The 22,209-nt window shown below is 37.1% G+C and overlaps 1 protein-coding gene across 1 annotated transcript in view; it reads right to left on the reverse strand.

The window, feature by feature from the left end:
- LOC136877769 (golgin subfamily A member 6-like protein 25) overlaps positions 1 to 22,209 on the reverse strand; it is a 123,075-nt gene that overhangs the window by 32,821 nt on the left and 68,045 nt on the right. The window contains exons 6-7 of the mRNA XM_068228740.1: positions 18,485 to 18,577; positions 5,653 to 5,808 (exon numbers count right to left, since the gene is read on the reverse strand). Coding sequence (XP_068084841.1) covers positions 5,653 to 5,808; positions 18,485 to 18,577 — 249 coding nt within the window. The remainder of the gene's footprint in view (positions 1 to 5,652; positions 5,809 to 18,484; positions 18,578 to 22,209) is intronic.

Raw genomic sequence — 22,209 nt, forward strand, 5'->3', positions numbered from 1 at the left:
TGAAAATGGGAAACCACGGAAAATCATTTTCAGGGCTGCCGACAGTGGGGTTCAAACCTACTATCTCCCGAATACTAGATACTGGCCGCACTTAAGCGACTACAGCTATCGAGCTCGGTCATTTCATTTTTAGTATTGTGCAAGAAACTTCAAAGAATTCTTGCTCTAAATGATAAATGTATTATAGATCAGTATTTCTTGCACAAAACTATCACAGCAGTTTTTCAAGTGCAACAGTGATATGGCCTTTCTGTAAAATAAGCGGAGTAAAAGTGGCAGCAGATACAGCAACATATCGATCACTGTTCCTGGACAGGCTTCAAGGATTTAAAAAAAGGTATTTATGATCGCTGGTGTATGGTATATAAAAAGGTAAAGAGGCTATTGGTAGGGCTTAAAGAAATTATTGAGAAGTGTAAAAAGAGGCATGTACTTTTAAAGATGGTAAACGAATGGTACCCAATATATTATAACAGAGAAATAAAGAGATAAGAAGGAGGTGCAGGTTAGAAAGAAATAGAGTTAGGTAAAGGACAGCATGGAAATATGGTAGAAAATTGGGGACTTGGGGAATCCAATGATTATGGAGACAGGTTGTATCAGTTCTGTCAAGAAAATGAAATGGTCATCACTAATACATGGTACCAACTTCCAGACCATAGATTGTACACTTGGATTTCACCAGCTGATACTGAGCATGACATTCCAAAATGCAATCAGATTGATTATATCCTCATCAATAAGAGATTCAGGAACTTTAATAAAACGGTTAGCATATATCCAGGGGCAGATATAGGTTCCGATCATAACCCTCTAGTCGCTGATGCACAAATGAGATCCAAAGTTTTGCATAAAACCAAACATTCAAGCAGAATAGATGTGAGGAAAATAAGGAATTGTCAAATAAAACAACAACTTGCTCATGAACTCAATGAAGAACTAAAGCAACTAGCATTTAACAGTAATGAGGTAGAGAACCAATGGAAGGAAATAAAAACCACTCTTCTGACAGTAAGCAAAAAACACCTTCAGCCAGACAATAGAAACAAGAAGAAATGATGACAGAACATACACTGGATTTGATGGAAAAATGCAGCAGTGTTAAATCCAACAAGGATGAATATTGGCAGATTAATAATCAAATTAGAAGAGAAATTAGAAAAGACAAACAGGATTGAATGAATGAAAAATGTAAAACTATAGAGACTCTCAATGAAAAGCATGACGCCTTCAATATGCATAAAATCATCAAAGAAGTAACTGAGACCTTCAGGAAGAAGATGCTCCATTTCTTAGAAGATAACTTTGGTAAACCTAAAATAAATCATATTGACAGACTAAAAACATGGGAAAAATATATTACAGACCTCTTTTTTGATAACCGACCACAAGTACATGTTAATCATAAATAAGCAGATGGGCCAATAATTTTGAAATTGGAAGTAACTCATGCCATAAATTAATTAAAAGATGGAAAAGCTTTGGGTCCTGATAAGATTTCATCTAAACTTTATCAAACTTATCAATGATGAACAATTTAATAAGATAGTGGACCTCTTTAATAACATATATAACTCCAATCCTTAGATATTTCTCCAGTTTCCCATACATGGCAGATGCCACCCACCCTTGTCGGAGGGTCTGCCTACAAGGGCTGCACATTGCTAGCAACAACCAACAGAAATTAATTAATGAATTAATCAGGTAAATTGAGATCACCTGCTACAACCATGTTCCTTTCTGTGTCTGATTATCTTATGAAATTATCTTGTGAAATAGTTCTGCATCAGCTTTACCCCTTCCAGGTCTGTGCACCCCAGAAATATCAAGTGACCTAATATCTTTAGATACATCTTACACCTACAATTTCATGTTTCTCATCCTTAACCTTCTCACAGATTACTAATTCTTCTTTCAGCAGTATAAATACTCCCCTTTTTGATTCTATCCTGTCATGTTTCAATTCCTATTACAATATCTTGTAAATATATACCTATTAAACAATTTTATTCCTTTCCCTACAATACTTCTATAGTCTTGATTTTGTGTCATCCTTACTTAACTTCCAGTTCCCTGTACTCTCATCACTTCTCTCTACTTCACCCCATTTCCCTGAACATACCTTCCTATCCACCCATTAGGAGCTACAAAACTCACTCCCATTTTCCTACATAAGTTATACATACTCATTCTCAGAGAGATGTGGGCACTCGAAGTGCAATAGGCTGTCCAAGAATTCTCACTGAATATTTGACTGATAGGAAAAGTCTCTATGTATGCTTCATGGATTATGAGAAGACATTTGACAGAGTTTCCTGGCATAAACATTTTTTCTTCTACAACATAGGACTAAAGTAGTTATCTGGAACTTACATAATGGTCAAGAAGCTGTGAGCAGGACACTCAGACCCAGTGCCCATCAGGAAAGGGGTAACACAGGGCTCCCGTCTCTCACCAGCCCTCTATCAATGATTTCAGAGATCTAAGAACAGAAGAAGCACTGGCAGAGACAAAGATGGGAGAAGAGTAAATGAAAGATTTATCAGGAAAATCAAGTTTGCCAATGATCAGGAAATACTAACGAGAAGACCACCATGCCTGCTGTCCACAATTAACAGAAAAGCAAACACAATAAAGAATGTTATTAAGGAAAACAAAATGTACTCCCCTAATGCAGACAAAGGAATAGTGTTACAAAAATGTTGTAAACTTCAGCTGGGAAGACTTGGGATTGAGAAATCGAGATGGTCAACTATGTGGTATTATCGTATCGTATCGTATCGTATCATATCGTATCGTATCGTATCGTATCGTATCGTATCGTATCGTATCGTATCGTATCGTATCGTATTGTATCGTATCGTATCGTATCGTAATCTGGTTACCCTCCAGGTACGGTTTTTCCCTCTGACTCAGCGAGGGATCCCACCTCTACCGCCTCAAGGGCAGTGTCCTGGAGCTTCAGACTCCGAGTCGGTGGATACAACTGGGGAGGATGACCAGTACCTTGCCCAGGCGGCCTCACCTGCTATGCTGAACAGGGGCCTTGTGGGGGGATGGGAAGATTGGAAGGGACAGACAAGGAAGTGGGAAGGAAGCGGCCGTGGCCTTAAGTTAGGTACCATCCCGGCATTTGCCTGGAGGAGAAGTAGAAAACCATGGAAAATCATTTCCAGGATGGCTGAGGTGGGAATCAAACCCAACTCTACTCAGCTGACCTCCCGAGGCTGAGTAGACACCGTTCCAGCCCAAGTACCACTTTTCAAATTTCGTGGCAGAGCCGAGAATCAAACTGGGACCTCCAGGGGTGGCAGCTAATCACACTAACCACTACACCACAGAGGCGGACTATGTGGTATGTACTTAAAATAAATTGGGAAATATGTTCCACTTAATCAACACCTATATATATAAAACTTTATGCATATTATTGTGGTGGAGGATAGTGTTGTGTATGGTGTATGAGTTTCAGGGATGTTGTTAACAGCACAAACATCCAGTCCCTAAGTCAAGGGAACATTTTTAAGGAACTTGGACATTTGTCAAATATTTCCCTTCATCATTTGTCTGATTCATTGGCTGAATGGTGAGCATTGAGGCCTTCAGTTCAGAGGATCCCGGGTTTGATTTCCAGCCGGGATGGAGATTTTAATCGCATCTGATTAATTCTTCTGGGTTGGGGACTGGGTGTTTGTGTTTGTCCCAACACTTTCCTCTTCATATTTAGACAACACACTACACTACCAACCACCACAGAAACACACAATAGTAATTACATCCCTCCATATAGGGTTGGTGTCAGGAAGGGCATCTGTCTGTAAAACAGGGTCAAATCCAATTGTGTGACATAGTTCGCACCCACGACACCACAGACGTGAGAAAATCAGTGGAAGAAGAAGAATTTATAATTTATTCCAATTGATAAGTAATCTACAACCTGGGTAACAAACCTAAATGCAGATAGATAGATAGATAGATAGATAGATAGATAGATAGATAGATAGATAGATAGATAGATTGATTGATACAAGAGAACCAAAAGAAGAAAGCCTCAACTGTTTGAAAACGCTTCATCTAACACCAGATGACAGCACATTGAATAAAAACAATGATTTTTTATACCCCTGAAAAATAAGAACCAAGTTGAAAGAAATTGTATTTGATAAGTGGTACGATCTCCCACAGAAAGCGAAAGGAGTTATCCTTTTTCGTAAACACCCTCCAGCCAATCAGTGCATTAGTCACCTTCAAGGACATGATGACTTGAAAATGACAAGCAATGTAGCAGCTGTACGAGCTATTTCAGGCAGGACTATGGACACTAACCATTGTCGGCACTGTCCTCAGTTACTGCTCACATGGAGAAGCTGTAAAAAATACTAGGCACCATAAAATATGATCTGCCATTGCTCAAGCATTAAGGGACTCAGGTTTTACAGTCCTCAAAGAGGTTCATGGTCTCTCTATTACAGACAGCACCTGCCAAATTGACACAATAGCCTTCAAAGACCACCGAAAGGGCTTTATAACAGATCTGACGATCAGGTTCGAGACATCTGAAACAAAATCCAATGAGGTACATGAGGAAAAGTAAACAACCTAACCATCCCATTCTATCAACAAGAATACCAGCTGGATGATATCGAAGTTGTAGGATTAATGGTTGTGGTACAGGAACCATTCCTCTCTTTTTCATCCAGTTCTGATAATCATTTAACCTCAATCAGGCATTAATAAAAGAAACTGCAATGACTGCCTTGAAATATTCCATCAAAATCCTGAAGAACCATATCGCCTAAACTTTTCAGTGCAACAACATACAGTTAATCAAATATGCTAACCAACTCACAACTACTTTTAATATTCACCTTGTCTTTTTGTATACTTTGTCCTCAGGGGCAATCTCCAGTTGGGGAAAGTTCAAATAAATAAATAAAGGAGGAAGATTACACAAGTTAAGATTGCATTTTGCAGAAGAGTAAATTGCTGAGCAATAACCAGCTGAGTATTTTCCTCTCTACAAGATTCTACGTGCATTTGTCTGGACAGATTTACTGTATGCCTCAAAAACCTGAATGATGAACAAGACTGATGTTAAAAACTTTCTAAACGTGGTGTTTCCGGTGAAAGATTTAAGTGACCTGGAGGAATAAGATGACAAACACTCAAGTTCTATGTCAAGTAAAACAAAGCAGATCTCTGGTGAAATTAATATTATTACTTGGTGGGCCCACACTTTATACCATTTCCAGATAATGAAAACTATTGCAAGTTATACTGACAGCAAGTGGCCTCACAGAAGACCAAGGATATCATTCCTCAAGTGTCACAAGTCATGGTGGAAACAGCTGTGTAACAATTAATGAGGCTACCAGTAATCATGTGATTTGGAATCACTTTGTAACAACAGACCAGTTTTTGGACTGTGCACTTGATGATGATGATGATGATGATGATGACTCTTATAATAAAAAGTAATTCTTAAGTGCAGCTCATACTATTAAAAAATTTACATAACAATCTGCATAAAAAGACTGACACAGTACATAACATCATTACAATATTTAAAAACCAAGAACTAGAGTTAAAAATGATGATAAAAGAAAGTATATATCAGAAGAAATGAGTAGCAATGGAAAGTATTCAACATACCAAAGCTTCGCGCACAGCTAGCTCTTTCTCTAACTGCAGCAGTCTCTCATTCTGGTCCTTCTGGTCATCTTTGTACTTATTGATAGCAGAAAGTTGTTTCTCTAGGTCTAATAATTTTCCATCCAGTCTGTCCTTATCTTCCTTGTATTGCTTGATCTGGAAATAAAAAAGTATAGAATGAAATCCTAGCATTGGTTTTGGCTTCTCTTAAAGAGAGGATGTGATAGTTGAAAATGTAACTGATTTTAGCCTTTGTCTAGCAAAGTGCTCAATAGATAGCATAGGTGCCAATTTTGGGGGGCAAGATATTTTCTGCCCTGCCACATCATCATTATCATCATATTTGCATTTTCTCATTTATGTGGGGTCTGCCTTCTTGCAGTGTTTCCTCCACTTCAATCAATCCACAGCATCCCAAGGGCTGAGTTTGGTGAGCCGCATGTCATCTCCCACCCTATCCACCCAGTGTGTTTGAGGTTGCCTTCAAGGTAGGCGATCTTCCACATTCAGTTGAAGGACAGTCTTTGCAACTGAGGTTTCACTGCTATGGAGTACATGTCCATACCATCGCAGAAATGATTCATGCATTTTCTCTATGATTTTCCGCCCCATCACCACTCACCAATAAATAAAAAGGGAGGTGAATTTTTCATTAAGGCAGCAAGCCTCAACCTACTCTAAAATACTGTGTGTCAAACTTTTTTGAAAACATGCTTCTGTTTAACTTCTCTTCTCCAACGTGATTTGAATAAAGCTGGCTCGTTGTCTAGTTCTTATACTTCATGGTCATACAGTAATTGGCAACTGTCAACAATGTAGCACACTGCACAGAACACCATCTATGTGATAACCAGCGATCGACAGCCTTCCATCAGCTTGTCACATGCATATGTACAGTGTTAGAAGTTTCAAGCTAGGGCAGAGGGGTTCACAGCTGTGGTCAAGGTTGGCCTGTAACCTGTATACTAACTAAATCTAATACTGCAATTAAAGAGTAGTGTACGGTTCTCTTTTCATTGTTGGGAGGTGAGAGTGTCCATTTTATGCATTTATCTGAGGTCATTTTTGTAACCGGATAATAATGATAAAGAATGGAAATTTTAACCTTAGTAAAACAAATTCGGACTAAAAAATTGCAGTACAAAATATAAACAAACAGGTTGGGAAACATGACAACTACAGAATGGATGTAAGAAGCGGCATGAAACTCTGAGAGGTAATGGAATGTAGCCTTTTGTTATGAAAGAAAATGGAGAGGTTAATTGCCCTTGGATTACAATTTTATTTTGAAATAGAGAAAATCAGAAACTCAAAAAAAAAAAAAGAAAGAAAAAAAGGAAAGCCTTTAGACACAGTTACAAAAGGGAAATACATGTTATCAGACATACCTGCAGAATGCGCAGTGTGCTAAAAGAAATTTTTGTCAAATTCAAACCTATCGAAACCCTAATCTGATGATACATGTCGATTTAAGTAAGTGCTAATCCCATTCTATACAAATATATAAATTAAACCAAATGCAGATGTACAGTAAAATTGCATCAGTTATTGTGCATAGATTTTCTGTACATAATCTAAAGCCGCTAATAGCCGAGGGTGACTAATGGTGCAACTAGTTGCTCTGGCGAGTCACAACCACTGGATCAAATGGGGCCTATTAGCCACGGGCGACTAGTGGTGCAACTGAGCAACTAGTCACCGGCCGTCATCTGAGCCGGCAACTGCTCTGGCGACTCGTAGTTGCTCAAATGCATGACAGGGCATTGCAGTAAATGTAACCTATTAGCCGTGGGCGACTAGTGGCTCAACTAGTCGCCCGATGTACCTGCACGCGCATATGGAACATCATTCGAGCTTGTGTTCTCCACCCACATATTTCATTAGCTTGTTGGTGGTAGAGTGAATATTTTACTCGTACACGTGCATTCCATATTGTGATAGTTCCTTTAATGAATATGGAAACATCAAATAAACGAGTATAACAAATGAAGATGACAAAACTACTTGAATGTCGAATATGATCGAGCAAGTGGCTGTGTGGTTTGCATCATGTAGCTATCCACAAAATTCAGGAGATAGTGAGTGACCCCACTGTTGGCATCCCTGAAGATGGTTTTCCCATGGTTTCCCATTTTCACACCAGACAAATGCTTGAGCTGTACCTTAATTAAGGTCACTGTTGCTTCCTTCCCACGCCTAGCCTTTTCCTATCCCATCATCGCCATAAGACCTATCTGTACCGGTGCGATGTAAGGCAGACTGTATTAAAAAAAAAAAAAGAGAGAGAGAAAGAAAGCAAAATAATAATAATAATAATAATAATAATAATAATAATAATAATAATAATAATAATAATAATAATAATAATAATGTCCTCCTCTGCGAACCATCTGACCTTGCCGCGGTGGGGAGGCTTGCGTGTCCCAAATGATGCAGATAGCCGAGCCGCAGGTTCAACCATATCAGATGGGTATCTGTTGAGAGACCAGACTAACAAATGGTTCATTGAAAGGGGGCTAGCAGCCTTTCGGTAGTTGCAAGGGCGGCAGTCTAGATGATAAACTCATAGGGCCTTGTAATAATACTCAACATGGCTTAGCTGTGTTGATACTGCTACATGGCTGAAAGCAACGGGAAACTACAGCCGTAACTACCTCCCGATGACATGCAGCTCTCTCTGTATGAATGGTGTACTGATGATGGCTTCCTCCCGGTTAAATATTCCGGAGGTAAACTAGTCCCCCATTCGGATCTCCGGGTGGGGACTACACGAGAGGGGGCGATCATCAGGAAGATGGATACTGACATTCTGCGAGACAGAGCGTGGAATGTTAGAAGTTTGAAACGTTGTGGTAGGTTAGAGAATCTAAAAAGGGAGATGGATAGGCTAAAGTTAGATGTAGTTGGTATAAGTGAAGTACGTTGGCAGGAAGAACAAGATTTTTGGTCAGGTGACTACCGAATTATCAACACAAAATCAAACAGGGGAAATGCAGGAGTTGGTTTAATAATGAATAAGAAAATAGGGCAGCGGGTAAGTTACTACGACCAGCATAGTGAAAGAATTGTTGTCGTCAAGATAGACACCAAACCAATGCCCACCACAACAGTGCAGGTTTATATGCCTACTAGTTCAGCAGATGATGAAGAAATCTAAAGAATATATGAGGAGATAGAAGATTTAATACAATATGTAAAAGGTAAAGAGAATCTAATTGTGATGGGAGACTGGAATGCAGTGGTAGGCCAAGGAAGAGAAGGTAGTACAGTAGGAGAATTTGGATTGGGACAAAGGAACGAAAGAAAAAGTCGGCTGGTTGAATTCTGCACTGATCATAATTTAGTCCTTGCCAACACGTGGTTCAAACACCACAAACGACGGCTGTATATGTGGACGAGACCTGGAGACACTGGAAGGTATCAAATAGACTTCATTATGATTAGGCAGAGATTCAGAAACCAGGTGTTGGATTGCAAAACTTTCCCAGGAGCAGACGTGGACTCTGACCACAACTTGTTGGTCATGAAATGCCATCTGAAGTTGAAGAAATTGAAGAAAGGAGAGAATGCAAAAAGATGGGATCTAGACAAGTTGAAAGAAAACAGTGTGAGGGATTGTTTCAAGGAACGTGTTGCACAAGAACTAAATGAAAAGGCTGAAGGAAACACTGTAGAGGAAGAGTGGAGAGTCATTAAAAATGAAGTCAGTAGGGCTGCTGAAGAAATGTTAGGAAGGAAGAAAAGATCAACTAAGAATCAGTGGATAACTCAGGAGATACTAGACCTGATTGATGAACAACGAAAATACAAGAATGCTAGAAATGAAGAGGGCAGAAAAGAATACAGGCGATTAAAGAATGAAATGGATAGAAAGTGCAAGGTAGCTAAGGAAGAATGGCTGAAGGAAAAGTGCAAGGATGTCGAAGGCTGTATGGTCCTGGGTAAGGTAGATGCTGCATACAGGAAAATCAAGGAAACCTTTGGAGAAAGGAAATCTAGGTGTATGAATATTAAGAGCTCAGATGGAAAGCCACTTCTAGGGAAAGAAGACAAAGCAAAAAGATGGCAGGAGCATATCCAACAGTTGTATCAAGGTAAAGATGTAGATAAATTGGTTCTGGAACATGAAGAGGCTGTTGATGCTGATGAAATGGGAGACCCAATTTTGAGGTCAGAGTTTGACACAGCTGTGAGTGACCTCAATAGGAACAAGGCACCTGGAATTGATGACATTCCCTCTGAATTACTGACTACCTTAGGAGAAACCAGCATGGCAAGGTTATTTCATTTAGTGTGCAAGATGTATGAGACAGGAGAAGTCCCATCCGATTTTCGGAAGAATGTTGTTATACCTATTCCCAAGAAAGCCAGTGCTGACAGGTGTGAAAACTACCGCACCATTAGTTTAGTATCTTATGCCTGCAAAATTTTAACACGTATTATTTACAGAAGAATGGAAAAACAAGTTGAAGCTGAGTTGGGAGAAGATCAATTTGGCTTCAGAAGAAATGTAGGAACACGTGAAGCAATCCTAACTTTACGTCTGATCTTAGAGGATCGAATCAAGAAGGACAAGCCCACGTACATGGCATTCGTAGATCTAGAAAAGGCATTCGATAATGTTGATTGGACCAAGCTATTTATGATTCTGAAGATGATAGGGATCAGATACCGAGAACGAAGAATTATCTACAATCTGTATAAAAATCAGTCTGCAGTGATAAGAATCGAGGGCTTTGAAAAAGAAGCAACAATCCAGAAAGGAGTGAGGCAAGGCTGCAGTTTGTCCCCTCTCCTTTTCAATGTTTACATAGAACAGGCAGTAAAGAAAATCAAAGAGAAATTTGGAAAGGGAATCACAGTCCAACGAGAGGATATCAAAACCTTGAGATTTGCCGATGATATTGTTATTTTATCTGAGACTGCAGAAGATCTCGAGAAGTTGCTGAATGGTATGGATGAAATCTTGGGTAAGGAGTACCAGATGAAAATAAATAAGTCCAAAACAAAAGTAATGGAGTGAAGTCGAATGAAGGCAGGTGATGCGGGAAATATTAGATTAGGAAATGAAGTCTTAAAGGAAGTAGATGAATATTGTTACTTGGGTAGTAAAATAACTAACGATGGCAGAAGTAAGCAGGACATAAAATGCAGACTAGCACAAGCAAGGAAGAGCTTTCTTAAGAAAAGAAATTTGCTCACTTCAAACATTGATATCGGAATCAGAAAGATGTTTTTGAAGACTTTCGTGTGGAGCGTGGCATTGTATGGAAGTGAAGCGTGGACGATAACTAGCTCAGAAAGAAAGAGAATAGAAGCTTTTGAAATGTGGTGTTACAGAAGAATGTTGAAGGTGATAGATCGAATCACGAATGAAGAGATACTGAATCGAATTGGTGAGAGGAGATCGATTTGGCTAAATTTGACGAGAAGAAGAGATAAAATGATAGGACACATCTTAAGACACCCAGGACTTGTTCAGTTGGTTTTTGAAGGAAGTGTAGGTGGTAAGAACGCTAGGGGTAGACCAAGGTATGAATATGACAAGCAGATTAGAGCAGATGTCGGATGCAATACTTACGTAGAAATGAAAAGGTTAGCACAGGATAGGGTGGCATGGAGAGCTGTATCAAAGCAGTCTATGGACTGATGACTCAAACAACAACAACAATAATAATGTTATTTGTTTTACGTCCCACTAACTACTCTTTAACGGTTTTCGGAGACGCCAAGGTGCCGGAATTTAGTCCCGCTGGAGTTCTTTTATGCGCCAGTAAATCTACCGACACAAGGCTGACGTATTTGAGCACCTTCAAATACCACCGGACTGAGCCAGGATCGAACCTGCCAAGTTGGGGTCAGAAGGCCAGTGCCTTAACCGTCTGAGCCACACAGCCTGGCGAAAGCAAAATAAGAAAAAATTGAATAAATACTAAAGAATTAACTTTTGAGGTTGAAAGAAAACAAGCCATTTGAGATTCCAGCATTGAAACTTATGCAGACAAAGCAGAAAAACTAAATTCTTGGAAGAGGATTTGAAAGAACTTAATTACAGAAATGGAAGAAGAACCCCTGGCCGAGAAGAGTGTTCTAGGTAATTTTTATACTACTTGTACTATTCAGTATAGAAATGTGTAAAATTTATAAAAATTCTTTATCATTAAAATTTGTAACATTATTTCTTTGTCTGGCTCTATTAGTGAATTATAGCTGAATTATATCTCAAATGGATTGGGTAAATTGAAGAGCAAATAACATTTTGTAGACCAGAAGTTTTATTTAGAAAAATCTTAAATATTACAGACACAATGTTTTTTCAGTATTTTATAAGAGAGAATACTTAACATTAATTAAAGTTGTACAATAAACGTAATTTGCTTGTTTTACCTACTTTATTTACTACTAGTTACTAGTATTACTAGTTACTAAAATTGTTTTCATTGCAAAGTAAATATTTTTACAGAAATAATTTTATATTAACTAACATGTGGGTGTGGGTACATGTTTTTCTAATTAGAATTATTTTAAATATACATTGTTAGGAAGAATTAGTTTGCATGCAACAACTATGATACTGTCAATAACTAATGTATGTATGTACGTACAATATGTCAACCCCTTGTCCCGTTTCTCTACGGGTCGGGTACGAAGTGAGATGAATCTTCACAGCTAGTTTTTATGACCGGTTGCCCATCCTGATGTCTACCTCATCAGAGGAGTTAATGAGTCAGTTACTAATGATTAACTAAAATAATTTGTCATGGATTCAAATAACAAGATTTTTCAAAATGACGGATAATTATAAAATATTTATTATGAGAAACAAAGTAATGACTATGGCATGCCAGTGTAGGGACCAATTTTCCTTTGTTGGGAAACACTAGTTTAGTCCTGTGTCTTATTTTATGTAGCCAATCAATTAGTAAAATGGTGATTTCGACATGCGACGACAACTGAAAAATTTACTGTAGCCCGCAGTCAGATCGTTAACCAATGTACGAGTATAACATAATCTCCTAGTCAGTCGAGAAACAGACATAGGATGTTTTCAAATTTTCCTAACCCTTCAGCTTTTCATTTTTAATAGAAGAGCAAGGAGAAGGAATTCATCATAGGACACCAATCTCTCTCTCTCTCTTTCTCTCTCTCTCTAGTGACTATTCCCTCAATGGGAATCAAGCAGTTATTCACAACTTGCACCACTAGTCGCCTTCGGCTAATAACGGCCTTACTCACTGCGTGTACTTATGTAGAAATCCGTATATAATGTAGAATACCAAAGGAAAGTGTGGGTACATTTTCCAGTTTTGAATATTTTCTTTCATTGTTGTCTCCTTTTGTTTGGTATTTACATTTTTACCATTATATTATTTGTTTTTCATACAGATTATAAATGAGTTTCGTGAGAGGAATGGAATTATTGTGGGCAACGCATACTTTCAGAAAGAAAAAAGCAGCAAGAAAATTACAAGTAATGATTGGGGTTAAAGAAGAATAAAATTATTATTTCTGGTGCAAAAGACAAATCGCGGACAGTTGATGGATATAACAGCTTTATAAGGAGAAGCATATGATGGAGAGCATAGAATTGTGAAGGCAAAAATGAGAGTAGAGAAAATGGAAAAATTAAGAGAGATAAGAGAGAGTAAAATAAAACTGTGAAAAATTAAAAAATGAGAAAGCACAGAAAGAATTTATGGAGAGACTGAAACAACAAATTCCAGTTACTAAAGTAGGACATGTGCAAAAATTATGGTCCATCTTTAAAATAATATTTGTAAGAGGGGCAGAGAGTGCCTGTGGTAGAACATCAATGAGACTGAAAGAAAAGGAGACACCATGGTAGAATGAGAAGGTGAGAGAAGCAGTGAAAGAAGAGAAGAAAGCATGGCAAGAATTCTTGGCTTTCTTGACTGGGGCCACTAACTCACCATCAGAGATAAGAGAAAAGAAAACAAAGTACCTTAATAATAAAAGGAAAGGTAAGAAATTGGTCAGAGATAAGATAAAAGAAAGCAAGGTATCTTGATAATAAAAGAAAATATAAGAAATTGGTAAGAGAAAAAAGTTGGGAAGAATATACGCAAAAGATGTAAACAGATGGAGCTGGCAGTAAAAGAATGTTGAATGGAATTACAGAAGTATTAGGAAAAAAAGAGTTTATACAAAGCTGATGAAAGAGGAAGGTGGAGAAATGATAGAAAATATTCTTGGAAATAAAACATTTGTTCTTTACGCACCACAGAATCACGTGCCACAAGTTTCTTCTCCAGTTCCTGAACTTCCTTCTTTAGTTCCTCCCCGCTGTGGTCATCTCTGTGCTTGCAAATCTGTATAAAATATAAAATCATATTTTGACTGGTACTTTCACACCCAAGACTTTGAGCAACTGTATCTATTGTATGTCTATTGCTATCCAGATGCTGACAAGCACCATCACCTAACAAAGGATTCTCTCACCACAGGAAGTGATGTACTTTAACTTGTAAGACTTAACTCTCCAACTGAATATTAAGACAAACGTGCCTTCAGGATGAATGGTTATAGTGACATGATAATTTCTAAAGTCCTGGATCCTGTAAGGAAGAATAAACGAGCATCACAGAGATATGTTGTTAGAAAAACATAACAAATCTCATATCCAGAATAACATCAAAACTCTCATATATCCACATATTTGGTGGCCATAATCATTAAGGTGTCAAGTCTATATCGTCTGACACCACTGTTACATGGTTCAAGTCCCATTAGTCGGTGGGGGGAGAAGAAGAAATCACCATCAGAATGTTGGTGGCAGGGTTGGAGAGGTGGTGGCATACAAATACAATTTCTAACAACTCAATTGCATTCCAAAAGCATGGATTCAATTCTAAACTTATCTGCAGTGTACATATAGGGTGAGGGCAAATGATGCTGTTGATGGTGATTCATCCGTCAGATGGAGGAGTTAAGCCTTGAGCAGACCCCTGGGAGCTATTCCACAGGAGTAGGCTATGTACTGGCAGCAGGTTTCATGTTCTCCCTTCCTATCATACATCACATTGTACGTATATTTCATTTTATTAATTTCTCTTCACCGGGCTGTGCAGTTAGGGAACAAAATGGAGTAGCAGAAAGGAAAAACCGTACACTCGTCGAGATGGCCAGATGTTTATTAGTGCAGTCCGGAGTTCCTCCTTCTTTCTGGGCTGAGGCTGTTGCAACATCAAATTACATTAGGAACAAATGCCCTACAAGTAAACTGGGTGGACGAACTCCTTACGAAACCTGGACTGGAAAGGTTCCAAATGTTTGTTAATTCGAAAAATTTGGATGTGAAATCTACTGCCTAAATTGATCGCCGAACATAGGAAAATTCGACCCTCGGGGACAAAAGGGCATATTCCTCGGATATATGGAGCAGTGCTTAAAGTAAATACAAAATTTTAATATTCCACCTTCTCAATACTAAAAAATCATTTGATGTTTTTACAAAAACATTACAATGATATTAATAGGTACTAGTTTCAGTCCACTCTGGACCATCATCAGCCTAGCCAAATTACAACAGTAAAAGACATAATGATAAAATAAAGTAAAATAATGTGGAGAAATGAGAGAGGATCTAGAAGGATGGGATGGTGGTGGAATGGCTGACAAAAGTGAAAAACCGTATTTGCGAATTGTGATAAAAGTAACAGAAGTGTTCACATTGACAAGTAAAATCTTTGTGAAGTCACGTTAAAACTCTTGATGAGATAGTCTTTGGTTGACAGTTACTCCTGTGTTGCACAATTAAAATATATAACTAAGTATATGCTTCTAGAAAGTTCTAGATGTGAGTTCCACTTTAGTGTAGAGGGAAGAATTGTCCAATGAGACCAGCATAAGATTAAAAGTTGACAAAGTTGGACATGTTCTATGGTGGAATGAAAAGCTTGCTGTGTTAAACAGAAGTAGTCTCAGTTCAATCGGGACAATGAAGTTTATTACTTTGATGTGGAGCAGTCCAAAGGTTTCAGAATTTGGATACCATAGGAACAAAATGTGGAAATCTCACGTGATGTCAAGTTTCTGAAAGGAGACAGACAAGAGCAAAAATATGATCTTGATATTTTCCCAAGTCAGTGCCTAAATGTAGAGCATTTTGATAAAGATCATCCCAGGATAGAGCCAGAGTTGGTTGAGTTTTTCATCAATGTAAAGATAACTCCTACACACACAGGACGTACAGAAAACATCAATGATCCGGATAGCTCAGAAGAAGAATTTCTTGGTTTTGAAAATGAACCAGAACCAGAAATATGACAATCTTGACATGCTTCAGGAAGACCAAAAATGGCTTTGCCTTTACAATGTATCACAATTAAATTGAAATAATAAATAAGGTAGTTCAAGCCATTCAATACAAATAAATATGAAATGTAGTGTTACATTCCTATTTAATTATAAGCATAAGCGGTACCGGTTTCGACCCCAATCTGGGTCATCATCAGCTGAATAGAATGCAAAAACAATGTGTTGCAGCACTGTTACGAGTTGGTCATTGTCTCAGTTAAATTGAAATAATAAATGTGGTAGTTCAGCCTATTCAATACAAGTAAATAAGAGATGTAGAGATTACATTCTTATTTAATTAAAAGTGGAAATGGTACCGGTTTCGACCCCAGTCTGGGTCATCATCAGCCATTACAACTCGAAAAACAATGCATAAGTAAGAAAGAAGTTAACGGTCAAGTCCACATAATATTAGTTGAAGAGGCGATATAAAAATGACGGGTGTAGACATCAAGACTTTGATTGATGGTGACTGTGGTTAATAGTACCCTCATATTAAATTACATTTTCAAGGTGATTTAAGGAATGTGATCTCTATGAATGTGATCTCTTTTTGTCATGAGATTTTGCTAAATTTATTATTTTGTGTGTATATGCCATGTTTAGGCACGTTGCGGACTTGTAAATGTTCAAGATTCCCCTTTTGCCTTCTGCCATTCACGGTGTTTTGAATTTGTTGGGTGGGATGTTTCACCTTCCCTTTTCATTAATATCCTTAATTTTATTTTGAGCAACCTTTAAAAAGGAGTTGTAATTTTTATATACTTTAATCTTCTTGTAGAAAAATTAGTCTACTAAAAGGGGTACCCTGTTATATTTTTAATTGTATTTATTGAGAGCTCTCAAACAGGTATAGTCATATGACCATCGATTAAAGGATGTTTTTTCATATTTTTTTGAACTTGAGTTCATGTGTAAAATTTTAAAATGTATTATATGGAATTCTGATTGAGTCATTAAGTACCAAGTACTTTGGTGATTGGTAAACCAAGATGTATGTTTTAACTATAATTTTGGAAGATTATTTCCTTTAAAAATGTTTCAGTGTTTGAATTTCTTTTAATCTTTTCTTAATTTATTTAGTTTAATTTCATTGTTTTTAATTTAATGAAATTTTTTAATGGGTGTTTCTTACTTTTTAAAAATATTCTTCATTTATTAAAATTTTATGTGGTTTAAACTATTTATGGTGCTTCATGGTGTTTCTCATAAGTTTCTCTATCCTTTTCTCCTGGATCCAACCTCTGTCGAGGTTCTTTTAACCTTGGTTTTGCCCAGATTCCATTGCTTCCCAGTCCTGTGACTTGTGTTTGATCGAGGCCTACTCTAAGTAGATGGCGTGATTTTACGCTGGAATGGCCTCTAGTCTCTCTTGTGGTAGTGCTGGTAATCGAAACTGTGTGTGTGAGGTGTTGTGCCGTCACTTGTTTTCATTGTCCTGGTGTTCGATTGTCGGAACGTCACATCGATATAGCGCATCTGTTCTACTACTACTTATTGATAACATAAAATACTACAGTACAATACTGTACATACATCTGATCTTAATTACCAATTTGCAAATTAGAATTTCTCTTACACAAACTGATAACACTGTGAAAATTCACATTATTTTCTTCACAATTGGTTGGGAGACTTGATGCAGTCTTATCTATCCTATGAAAATAGAAGGAATTTTATTCAGAAACACATGTGAACAATCCATGGGTATCCTTACTATCAACATTTTTGACTTGTTTCTTTTGCTATAGCTTTTAACTGATACGTTGTGCTCATGACCGTATGCCTGTACTGAACCTCTTCAATCTCGTATTTGCATTATCCTGTTTTCAATTTCTGTAAACATTTTTTTCCCCACCAAATACATGGTGGTTGCCCTTTGTCTGCTCAAGACTATTTGACCAAACCATTATTTTTTCTGCAATCATATATGTAACTCTTGTCCACATCACATTTTCTTCCAAGAGTGGGAGTATCAACTTGCTCTATCTCTTCAGAAATGTGGATTTGTCTTTAGCTATTAATGACCTCACACCATCCACCCTAAACATGTGATATTACTTAAAGAGCCACCACATAAATGACATGAAGTGTACATGACACCCTTCTCAGTTTTGGTGGGAGCAGAGTGGTTGTACAATTTCTAACATCCAAATTTCTGTATGTTAGGAGTACTGCACTAACCTCGATGCAAACAATACCTATACCCCAAATTTTTGCTGTCAAATTTTGAAAAAAATATGCGGGGATTATTTGCATATATATGGTATTTCCAGTGTATGTCCCTATCCTTATTTTTAAGTTTCCATATCTGACTAACGAGAAAAAATTAAATTTCCTCAAGAAAAATCTGTCCAGCCTTCACTCAGTCAATCAAATGTTTCAGACTGAGATCTGAAGTGAAGTGAAGTGAAAGGCAGACATCTGATATCAAAGCCCCATGGCATGGTCTGCATTTTAATTAATTTCTCCAAGAAACACCCCATGATTGACTAATGATTACAGAACAACTTACCTTTGTTTCACAATCAGCAAGCTCCTTTTCAAGACTCTTCACTCTATTTTTCAACTTCTCAATATTTTCATCTTCAAAAGACAGTTTCTTGGCCTAGAAACCATCACAGAAATAATAATATCAAGAAAAATATAACAGAAGAGGTGATCAAAGCATTAAATTTCATTAATTTCATCCCACAAATATTCTTTTTCTCAGGAAGTCCTCCACATAATATTGAACCACTACTTTACATGAGCAAAGAGTGTGATATATATGTGTGTAGATAGTTATTAATTCAATGGTTAAATTGTCTATGTCTGGCTGGATATCAGTTGCATATGTATGTCTTGTACATTATTTCTTTAGCCTTCATTGATATATCTTTATACCATAATGGATTCTATACTCTATCATTCATTCTCAGAAATAAAGACTGAATGCTTGATTACAAGAACTTCTGATGTGATAATCTACAATAATATTATAAAGAGGAATGTTTGTCAGTTTCTCTATATGTGGAGAGTAATCTCAGGAACCACTCTGTTGATTTCATTAATTCTTACAGCATTAGAACACTTTTTTAAAGATCATTATAAGCTATATACAATTACAGTTAAGCTTTATATAGGTAGCAAGTAGTTTCAAAAAACGTAAAATAAGCCACAAAAAATGTGCATTTGGGACTCTTAAAAATGTATACACTGCCTGAACTGTAGGTCGTATTAAAATATGGAGTTCCCTAAATCAACTAAGAATTTAATTTTCAAGAGAAAAAGTTCAAGAAACTAGTTTTGCAAGTTCTATCTGCTAAGACATGGATTGTCAAGAGAGAAGGCCTTTCTAGCTCTGAATGGAGAGAAATTTTAAAAATGAATACTATAGTCTCACTTGTACGTTCTCGTCCTGGACGCTCCACCAGCACAGGCCACTTCAGACACTTCAATGAATATGAAACTCTCCTTCATGTGCTGGAGAAGTGTTCCAAGGAAGAAACGTTATGAATTAGATGGCATAACATAATACGTGAATTGCTGACCAATGCTCTTCACAGTAGAGGATTTGATAAAGAGGTTCAATAATTGGCTGAGAATAGAAGCTTCAAATGAATCAACATTATTGCCACCAACTGACAAAAGAAGATGGGAGAAATCATTGATCCAAATATTCATTTCAAGACCTGACCCTGCATCCAAATAAAAAATAAGAGTTTTTTCTGTACATTGTGCAGAATTTAAGAAGAATGGTATTTCTATATCGGTCATGTCCACAGTAACAAGGAAATGCACTTTTTAATTTCCCATAATGTCTGTCTGTATGTACATCACGAGAAAACGGCTGAAGAGAACTGAATGAAAATCAGTATGCCAAGTTGGGGAATAAGTCTAGGCCATAAATAAATTTATTCACACTGAGAGAAATAGTAGTTTAGGGGAAGGTCTAAAATTTAATTCTCAAATATTTATGTTATTAGTGGTCCTATTGATAAATACTACATAACTTAAGTTATACAGTATTAAATTTCCAATCATTTACATCTTATACATTTTTCCCGTACTGGCTATGATAACAGAGATATTCATGAATTTGGATTTTTGTTGCCAAGTCCATATAAGTGCCGAGTCACGAGAAAATGGATAAATAGAATTTAATGAAAATCAGTATGTAAATTCAGGGAATAAGGAACTATAGTCTACACTCCAAATAATTTTATTCATCTTGGTTGAAATGGTAGTTTAGGAGAAGGTGCCTAAAATTTAATTTTTAATTACCTATTTCATTGGTCCTTTCAAAAGTATTTCTGATCATTTATGTCTTATTCAGTTTTACAGTACCAACTATGATAAGGCTGGTGGAAATAGTGATGATTGTTTTAAGAGGAAACCATCCTCTATATAACACTAATCAGAGAGAACAAATGGAAGGGGTCCGACATTTTGAAGAATGAAGATATTGGCCTAAGAAAGGATAACCACAAAGGCCGTGAAAATGAAAGACTCCCTAGGCCTTCATTTGTAATACTGTCAGGTCAGGAAAGGACAAGAGGTACCAAGGTAGGTCAGATAGGAAAGATGAAAGTGAGAAGCCTGGCACAAGTGGAAAATGGAAATGGCCTTTTGTGCCAGGAGTGTCCGAGGACATGTTCGGCTTGCCAGGTGTTGGTCTTTTGATTTGACTCCCGTAGGCAACCTGAACATTGTGATGAGGATGAAATGATGAAGACGACACATACACCCAGCTCTGTGCCAGCAAAATTAACCAATGATGGTTAAAATTCCCGAACCTGCCAGGCATCAAACCTGGGACCCCTGTAACTACAGGCCAGCACACTAACCATTTAGCCATGGAGCCAGACAAGTAAGTGGAAGCAATGCCAGGACTCAGCTAAGGGCCCTGTGTTTACCAACTCACCCTCCCTAGTTCAGAGCCTGTGGGGCCAGATTTAGTCACCTTCCATCAGGCAGCGGGTACCGTGGGTGTTATTTTACCGCCCCCACCCACAGGAGAATGACTATAATAAGAGAATTCATGAATTTAGATGAATTTAGACTATTGATGCTTAATTCATATCAACGCCAAGCATTGTTTACATGGAAATATTGTTCAATCATGTTAACTGGCAATAGATTTTGTCATGATTGTCTTAAGGTGTGAAATACATGGTCATTGATCCATATCAACAAGAGAAATTGTGAAAATTATTATAAAAATGAGAAAAAATCGTGAAGGAAGGATCGCTTGAATAATAAGACAAGAGGGAGTCAAGAAAGGAAGGAGGACTCACTTTACATTAGATGTTCTAATATCACAGTCTGAAGAAAACTAAATGTGAAAGCCTATAATATAGAAAGCTCATTTATATAGTATTAAATTTCTGATCATTTTCTCATATATTTTTATACAATTATACAATTTTAAAATTGTTAATATTACCGGCTATGATAACAGAGATATTTATGAATTTGGATTTTTGTTGCTAAGTCCATATCAGTGCCGAGTCATGAAAAATTTACCCAGAATTTAATAAAAATTGGTATGTAAAGTCAGGGAATGAGGAACTACAGTCTACGCTATAAATAATTTTATTCACCCTGTTTGAAATGGTAATATAGGAGGAAGCAAATGGCTACAACCCAGAAATGATAGACAAAATGATACATAAAAAAGAAAATGGAATAAATAAAAACCACAAGAGAAGAAAGGAAATCTCTGAACGTAGTCAATTTGTAACATTTACGCATTTTGGAAATCAAGTTTTTAAAATCGCTAATACATTTAAGAAATTTCAACTCAAAACAGCATTTAGAACCAGAAATAAAATATCATAACATATATATAATGCACATAGTATCAACAAAACAGATGTCTCTCTGCACCAATTCCGGAGTATATAGACTCACTTGTGATGACTGCAAAATGTTTTATATAGAAAGGACTCGCTGAGCATTAAATCAAAGATATCAAGAATATTTCGAGGCAATAAAGTACAACAAATATTCAGCTTTCGTGGAACACATTTATAACAACAATCATAACTTTTTAGGGATCGAAAAGGAGATGAAATTAATTATTAAAGGTAATTATGGATTTGAACAAAATACTCATACAAACATTGAGATATTCCGGATGCAGATAGCGGAACCTGATAAAATTTTAAATGAAACAGTAGCAAGCAATATATTGTTCACAACCTTGAGGTGACGTATTATCATGTGCTTCCAGCGTGCTCCATATTTAAAGCTGAA

This window comes from Anabrus simplex, chromosome 7 (genome assembly GCF_040414725.1).
Source record: "Anabrus simplex isolate iqAnaSimp1 chromosome 7, ASM4041472v1, whole genome shotgun sequence".
Taxonomy (NCBI): Eukaryota; Metazoa; Arthropoda; class Insecta; order Orthoptera; family Tettigoniidae; genus Anabrus; species Anabrus simplex.